The sequence below is a fragment of the Lactuca virosa genome, chromosome 3, assembly GCF_052849685.1.
Source record: "Lactuca virosa cultivar CGN04683 chromosome 3, Lactuca_virosa_CGN04683_v6, whole genome shotgun sequence".
Taxonomy (NCBI): Eukaryota; Viridiplantae; Streptophyta; class Magnoliopsida; order Asterales; family Asteraceae; genus Lactuca; species Lactuca virosa.
Window position 1 is genome coordinate 184,513,027 of NC_136428.1, and position 8,692 is coordinate 184,521,718.

The window sequence follows — 8,692 nt, forward strand, 5'->3', positions numbered from 1 at the left end:
AGCCACACTTTGTATGACAATCATATGACACCACTCCCCCATCCACCGATAGACTAGATGGTAATTTTAGAATGGCCGCACGAGAAAGCTTTCATAAATCATGCAAGTATGTGATGAAGTTATATAGACCACGATATTTGCGTAAATCTAGTTACCATGACATCTAAAAATTTCATGCTTATCATGTAGATGTATATGACTTGTAGGCCCGGCCCAATACATGGGCGAGTTGGGCTTAGGCCCAGGGCATCAAAAAGAATGGGGCATAATATGTGTCCAATAAGTAATAATATATATATATATATATATATATATATATATATATATATATATATATATATATATATATATATATATATATATATATATATATATATATATTGGCCCAAAAGTTAGCTGCTCCGGTCCAAGAAGGAAAGCGTCTGGATGCAGGAGTGGAAGGCGGAAGGCGTGAGCGACAAAGAATCGACAGCTCTTGAGAACTTCAATCGTCAAATCGGTTTTCCCAACCTTGAAAATCGTGGAATATGGGTTGTAAATCGACTGAAACTAAACTATCTCAGCTCTCTTGGTCCGATTTATATTCCTTAATCCTTATTCTCTCGTATTCTGATCTGCTGTAAATCGATGTAAATCGACAGCAATCGATCAAGTTCGATTTTTTCAACCTTTAGTTCTCAGTTCAGTTAGATTCACTAGTACCGTTTGTGCTTGATTTGTTAGATTTTTTTATTTTATTTATTTATTATTATTTTTTTTTGCACAAAGCAATAAGAAAACCGAAAACGAAAGAAATGAGTAACCGAGTAAGGTTTGTGGCTGTTGATTTTTTCTGCTTGATTTGTTCATTTTTTTTGCGATTATTTGTGGTTTCTCTTCAACAGGACAACTGATCTAGGTCAGCAGGTGAGTTCTTTTTTTTCTTAGCGTGCTTCTAATTCCTTTCTAAACTTGCTGAAATCAATTATCACCTTTTCAATCTTCATTGTATCTGAATCTGATTAAGTGATTCGTTTCACACTACAAATAAAATGACATTTAGTGGCACAAAAAAAGTGTCACTAAATACCAAAAAAGTGTCACTAAAAACTCACTTTGTAATCTACGGCACAAAAATAAAATGTCACTAAAAGCGCTCCCACTAAAAATCTTTAGTGACACTTTTTTGTTGTGCCGCTGCGGGTTTTAGTGGCATTTTCGGTTATGTCACTATAACATTTTTAGTTTTAGTGACACTTTTTTTATACCACTAATACATTTGTTAAAATAAGTCATTTTCCTACTTTTAGGGGCACATGCTCTAGCAAATATATATATATATATATATATATATATATATATATATATATATATATATATATATATTCAGAAATTAGGTCCAATTACTTTTTTGATTCAATTGAAATAATAAAAATCCAATTAAGATTATAAATTGACATACCAATATCATTATTTGAAACAAAAGTTAACTAACAAACAATAATATGCAAAATAATTACAATTTCGATAAATTCTTTGTCAAAGAATCGAGTAAAAGGTTTCCTTTTTTATAATGCATTAGATGCTTGTAGTTTCTACAAAAACTCGCATATTATTCATCACCGCATTTCTTCAAATAACTTGCTCACTTGTCTTTCTTTCATGATCTTGTCATATAATTGTTGTTGAAGGTTAGAAACTTCTTCCTGTAAACAAACTATAACTTTAGCAACTTCAACTTCAAGTTATAACTTATTAAAAGCTAAATAAGAAAATTAATACAATATACTATTACATAGCACATCAAAGTAGATGGGTTCATTTTAATGTTATATACACAACAATATTAACCAACGATTAGCATATAACAAAATAAAGTTATAACTAACAAATACATTTCGACAAAAATGCAAGTTAAGATGACAAAATAAAATAAGAAATTAATGACGAATAAATAGATTTAATATTTTAAAACTTAAATCATATTATCTAATGATAAATTTCTTTATTTTGTGTTTTATACTTTTAGTAATTTATATTCTATAATCACGTTTGTTTCTTTTGTTTATAAACATACTAACAAATAAAAAAGAATTTTGTCTAGTGAAATAAAAGTTGTATTTTCTTCTTAATCACTAATTACTCATTAAGCACAAATTAATTATTTTAATCTTTTGCTTTTGCAGCCATACTTTAGTCTCTACAATACGGTATATGATCACATCTTAGACTAGTGACAGTAAATGACCATTTTGCCCTTCTAACACTTCAATAAGTAATTTTCACATTATGAGGGCCTTGATTTACAATCAAATAAAAGATTAAAAATATTATGATTACCTTGACTTCCTTGAGCCACAGTTGCTTTAAATATGAATCACCAAGAACAATTGAACCATAAGTGCACCATGAACGTTTTGCAATTGACTTTTCACAGCTTTACAACATGGGTGAAAAGTTGTTGCAAGTTGTGATCCATAGCTTGCTTTTCATCTTCACATACCAAAATAAAACAAAAAGTTTGCATTAAAAAGAAGGATAAAAATAAAAGATCGTCCAATCCCCTTGAAATGTATTTAAATGAGTAATAGATGCAACAATCAATATGTCGAAGTAGAGTTAGTGTTGTCTCTGAACCCAATACGAAACTAGTTTAAACATCAATCACAAGATCATGACTATTAAAGACTAAAAATTAATACTATTTTTGCCTGATTAGATGATAGATAATATATGCCAATATATGAACAATTCATCATAAGCAAAACAAATATTTAAAAGGCATACCAGGCTCTATAACTTTGGTAAGTTCCTCGACAGTTTCAACTTCACCAAGAAATATTCTCTCAATATAAAAACAAACATCCTCTGGAAACTTTGCATTTTCCAGACATTCATTAATATTAGTATTATCGCGTTCCCTTTTTGAGATCTTGTTAGAAGTTGAAATATCTAGGTTTGGACTTCCTTTAATAGCTGAAGCAGCCTGTGTGTGACAGATATCCAGTGCTTGCTTCCATATAGCAAGAATCACAAGCTGAATTGAAAACGCTTCAATTCGATTCCCAGACTCGATCTTTTCCAAAACAAGAAATGAAAACAATCAGAAACAAAAAGTAAACTAATTTACAGAAAGCATCAAAGTAGCATTTAAAGTATAAACTGTTTTCCAACACACCTTCTCATTGACCAAGTCAGAGATAGCAGAGGCGCAATCATGCAATGACTTGATTCTTGTCATGCTGTCAGTTGATGGTTGTTCTAAAGCATCAACTATATCAACCGATCCATCAGATGTTCCAGAGGGTGCAGAGCATTGACTTTCAAAGCTCCCGGTCAACCGGATTTTACTAGAGGTCCCACCAATGATGGGCAAAGGTGCACTAGGTGTTTAATGAATGTTCACCCTAGAATATACAGGTGGGCTTCCTGATTTAAATGCTTTTTGGCTCACTTTACTAACACTTGCTATAGATGAAGTATCCCCTAGTGGACCAGATACCAAAACATAATCCAAATCAATCAACTACACCGAGTCCATAACTGTACAAATCAAGATAAATTCAATAACTTACTTTCATGATGATGTAAGAAAGATTAATAGTTTAACATTTAACAATGGAAATATATGGAAAACTTACCTTTGGAACGGATATTTACGGGTCTGGGATCGATTGATCTCAAAGATTCTTTCAGATTCCCTTCTGATGATTTACGATTTCCAGGTCCAAATTCGTTATTTACCAAAAATCATCACCCAAGAAATCCTGCATGTTGTTTCAAGACAATTAAGTTGTTGTTTCTTTTTGAATAAACATGACACAAGTGTTTCTATATCTTTTGTCTTGATGCTTTCAGAAAGAAGGGCATAACAATGAGTAAGCCACTCCCCTTACCTTAAGTCTTCTTCCCTCATGTTCTCATATGATTATTAAACAAATTATCCATATGTAAACGAAACTAAGAATGGTTACTTGAGAGAGAGAGAGAGAGAGAGAGAGAGAGAGAGATTACCTGTGACATGCCTCCAACCGAGAAGCCATCATGGAATGTTTGTGCTAGCCCTTGAGTCATCTATCACAAAAAACACAAGTCAATCAGTCCTCTTAAATTAAGTTTATGAGTCAACCAACATAATCTAGAAGAGGCAGGCTGCATTTGTTATATGGGGCAGGACTTGACAAGTGGGACAAAATATTAACAAATATAATCATCTGGTTTTGATTAAAGTCTAATAAAAAAGACAAAAAGACTTTATCATATCAGAATGTGCTTTTAGGTCTAAGATTATCAGTAGCTCAAGTGATTATGCCAATAAGGATTAAGCAAAAGCAGCCAATAATAGGAAATTAAGGAGGAAACATCATTGTTCACAACAAAAAAAATGTATACCTCTCCCTCTATGGAGAGCAACATGTTTCCTTGGATAAAAATCCATGGGAACCATGTACAGGGTGCTCAAACTTCCTATGAGACATACTTCTTTTCCTACTTCACCTTCAAAATTAACAAAAAAAGAAAAACAAAGTTACAATTGTGGTAACAGTGACGAATAAAGGGCATATATATATATTGTTCGTTCTCATTAAGGAATTTCATCGAACACTTGGTGTTCGACTAATAAAGTAGGAAAAAATAAAAACTTTGAACAGTGGTAGAGGATGCAAATGTAATAAGCAACAAACTGAAACTAAAATATAGATGAAATCCATAACAACCTTCGGCCTAAAAGCGATTTTGACCACCCCTAGGGTTCACGAGTTCTGGAGGGGAGGGTTTGGGGCCGAGGGACGCCAAGCGATGCCGATTCTCAGCCTTCGTTAGTGACAAAGAGTGGGGTTGGACAGCAATTACAGGTGATAGAGGAGGACACAGATGAGAAATGACAACAAGAGAAGATAAAGAATAAAATCTTACAATTGATTACATTGTAGGGACCGCCTTTGAGATCTTGAATAGGCGATCGGTTAGTGTTCTTGCACTTATAGGTCTCAATCATTAGTTCTCGAAGGGAGCTACTTGAAGCATCCACTAGCTTAATCGATCGATGGATCTACGGTGAGACGCGAGAATGACAACACAAAGACTGTTTGAAAATAGACATTTAATAACTTTAGGGCACTTCTTATTAATATTAGTGGCATAAACTTTTTATTAACTCTTATTAAATCTATTAATTTTATAGTGGCATATAAAAATATGCCATTAAAATACTAGAGTGGCATAAAAACGATATGCCATTAAAATTGTGTGCCACTAAATATCATTTTGTTTGTAGTGAGGTTGATTCAGTTTGAGTATTGGAGTTGGATAAAGAAAAAAAAATACTATTTCTCTTTAAGTTATTTGGGTGATTTCTGTATTTCGATTTATGTGTATTATGTTATTAAGTGATTCAATTTATAGATAAAAAGAGTCTTCTCTTTTGTTCGAGCTTGGGTAAGCTCGGAATCTGCTGCCATCAATCTTTCTCATTTATTTGTGGTTTGCTTCAGGTAAAATGTTGTCTATTGTGTTTCGCTTATTTCTGATTTCTGATTCATTGATTCATTTTCTGATCAGACAGTAGTTTCTTTCATTCATTGTTATTCGACAGTAGTTATTAAAAATGGGTTTTTATTTTTTATTTTTTGGTTCATTTTTCAGATTTCTTGACATCTTGAAAGTGGAATAAAAAATGAAAACATTGTTTAGGTTATATCTTTGTTTGCTCAAAATGAAAAAGGGAACAAGAAGATGCTAATTAATTAAGAGGGGTCTTTGAATAGATTTTTTTGTTAGAAGTCAAAATGTTAGTGAAAATAATCCGGTTAATAATTTTAATATTCCACAAGTACTTCTAATAGTTCAGTTGATATTTCTAAGGATTTTGAATAAAAAAGACTTTGTTGAGAAAGATAAACCATGTGATTTTAATATTTTTGACGTACAGTATGTAAGAAGAATGGATATGTTTCCTAATGTGTTGCTTGCATATATGATATTGTTGATGGTGTTGGTTACAGTTGTTTCTGCGGAGAGAAGCTTCTCAAAATCGAAGCTCTTGAAATCGTATTTTCAAAGTATGACTCAAGAAGATTGAATGGATTACAATTTTAATATCGAAAGTGATTTTTTACAAAATATTGATTATTCTAAAATAAAAGATGTTTTTGCTTCAAAAAAATGCACTAACACATCATTTTAGGTGATTCCTGTAAGTTTTTGTTTGTATTGTTTGTTTGATTATAAAATATATTGCATTTTTGATTTTGTAAAATTTTTATATATAAGGGCACAAAATTTAAATCTTGCCCCGGATAGTTAAAAACAATTGACCCGCATGAGACAATCAAGTATTGAAAATATATAGTTCAATTAGTATCTCGGGTTTAAAGAGATGCAACGGAAATTTCTCACCTAGAATCCAACATACACTGTGTGAATGAAAGAATCAAAAGCAAGACATCAATTTTCACTTCTACTTGTGTCGCAAAGGTATTGTCCCACTCCCGACAAAGTAAAAAAAAAAAAAAAAAAAAACATGGAAATTTGCAATATGATGGGATTTGTGATGCAAGGTAATGATGAAACAATACATGAAATCATCACAGGAAAATGTATACAACATGTTAAACAATGAATATTCTCTCTGAAAATATTTAGGGGGTGGTGTGTTCTAGACACGAGTACATGAATCTGTGAGAGACACAACACGACACGAATACACGACACGAATACATCTTGAAAATTGAGATAAAACTTATTTCTCATCATGTAATCGTATCGTGTCAAATTCGTGGCTGACACGTTTTCATGACACGAATACACGAATTGCAAGGTCTAAAAATTATGCAGAGAAAACAAAATATTTTTTATGAGAGTACCTCATATTATGACATAATAGATTGAAATTTTCATCATAAACTATCTTTGGAGCAACAATAATTTTGATTAAGAAGTTGTGAAAGAAAATGGGATATTGGGTGGTTTAATCTCTGTTCGGAACAATCAGATGTTTGTAAGACTATATGCTACCAAAAGGGAAAATTTCATAATAACTAAACTAACAACTAAACTAAAATGGGAAGCAAAACAAGTTGACTGTCGGGTTATTAACATCTATGCACCATATAATATATTGAAAAATAGTGTAGAATGAATTAAAAGACTTAAAAAAACAACAATATTGATGCTTGATAGTTTTTAACGGGAGATTTTAATGTGGTAAGATGTAAGGAAGAATGAATGGGACCAGTCCATTTCAACAAGTTCGTAGATGAAATTGGTCTAACTGAAACCAAGATCAGGGGGGCAGGTGGAACATGAGAATGTCGGCTGATTGAGCAACGTTTGGGTAAATAAGATAGCATACCTATTTAAAGGGAGTTCTTTATCGACTTGCTTGATGTAAGGTCAACCGTGCTTCCCTTTTTGCTATCAAACCATTGACACGCCATCTTAAAATCAAAAAACTAAATTTTGGTCCTATACATTTTAAATTTTAAAACTCATGGTAGGAAATGTAAAATTTGAGAATGTCATGAGAGAAAGCAAAGCTGGTGCTTCAAATCTAGAGCACTTAGATTCCCTTCACCTATATTTTTCATCTCGATCAAACTCAAAAATGTCAAGAAAAATATCAAAAGTTGGAGGCACAGAGTGAGGGATGAATAGACCGTGAGCTAAAACAACTATAAGGTAGAAATGATGAAATAGATATTCGAACTAAGGATGGGACAGTTCATGAAGAGATGTTGGCCGACATAAAAGAGAAACAAATAAAGATCTATAAAATTATATAGAAAATAGTGATTGATCCAAGGCAAAAAGATAGGGTAAATTGGAAATAGATAGAGATGAGATTTCCATTTACCTTCACTTGATAATCAACAAAAATAGAAAAAACAATAAGATTCATGATTTAAGCATAAAATGGTGAGTGGTGGTTGAACCGAAAAATATTAAGTTGGTTGACTTCAATTTCTTTAAATCCTTATTCACAAATGAGATGTAACCGAAAAAACAATAAGATTATTTAGTAGTAAATCTAAGAAGTTATTAGAGTCTCAGCGTACCTTTTTAGGAGAACCTTCCATGCCCGAGGAAGTAAAAAAGGCAGTCTGGGGATGTGGTGAATTGAAAGCTCCTGGACCGGACTGGACTGGTTCTCTTTTGTGTTAATTAAAAAATTTTGAGGAGCGATTGAATCAGATGTGTTTCTAGTAGTACATCGTTTTCAAATATATGCATTTATTGACAAGGGTTCTAATTCATTATTCATCACCTTGATACCTAAATTTATGGATTCACTTTCAGTAAATATCAAAGAATAAACCTCATTGGTTGTGTTTTAAAGATCATTATAAAGATACTATTTGAAAGACTAAAGGTGGTATTAGATGCATTAATCATTAAATCGCATACGGCTATGTAAAAGGACGAAACATATTAGATGGGTCGTTAATATTGAATGATATAATTGCGTGGGCTAAAAAATCACATCAGAAGATTGGGCTAATGAAAGTGGATTTTAAGAAAGAATTTGACACATAGTGTTGGAGTTTCCTCGATTATACCATAGAACAAATGGGATTTGGTTGGAAGTGGTGCACAAGGATTCACGATTATCTTTCCTCATCATACTGCTTGGTACTTATTAATGGTTCACCAATCAATGAATTCAAAGTGGAATTAAAGGCCAGACATGGAGATCCACTCTCTTATTTCTCTT

The 8,692-nt window shown here is 32.3% G+C and overlaps 1 protein-coding gene across 2 annotated transcripts; it reads right to left on the reverse strand.

The window, feature by feature from the left end:
* Positions 1-1,432: 1,432 nt before the first annotated feature.
* On the reverse strand, positions 1,433-5,064 carry LOC145166864 (serine/threonine-protein kinase ATG1c-like). 2 transcript variants are annotated; one of them, XM_079085917.1, is made up of 9 exons: positions 4,897-5,064; positions 4,698-4,794; positions 4,372-4,476; positions 3,994-4,053; positions 3,621-3,746; positions 3,158-3,522; positions 2,767-3,055; positions 2,320-2,472; positions 1,433-1,685 (listed from the first exon to the last, which is right to left on the reverse strand). In XM_079085917.1, exons 6-8 carry the CDS (start codon positions 3,218-3,220, stop codon positions 2,411-2,413), a joined length of 414 nt encoding a protein of 137 aa, XP_078942043.1. In that variant the 5' UTR covers positions 3,221-3,522; positions 3,621-3,746; positions 3,994-4,053; positions 4,372-4,476; positions 4,698-4,794; positions 4,897-5,064; the 3' UTR covers positions 1,433-1,685; positions 2,320-2,410. The 2 variants fall into 2 exon arrangements, with proteins under 2 accessions (XP_078942043.1, XP_078942044.1); XM_079085918.1 differs by lacking the exon at positions 4,698-4,794.
* Positions 5,065-8,692: the final 3,628 nt, after the last annotated feature.

Coding starts and splice junctions, on each gene's coding strand:
- LOC145166864 (XM_079085918.1), bottom strand. CDS start 3,220: ATGACAAGAATCAAGTCATTGCATGATTGCGCCTCTGCTATCTCTGAC. Junction 3,056..3,157: donor CTGACTTGGTCAATGAGAAG/GTGTGTTGGAAA, acceptor GTTTTGGAAAAG/ATCGAGTCTGGGAATCGAAT. Junction 2,473..2,766: donor TACCAAAGTTATAGAGCCTG/GTATGCCTTTTA, acceptor TGGTATGTGAAG/ATGAAAAGCAAGCTATGGAT.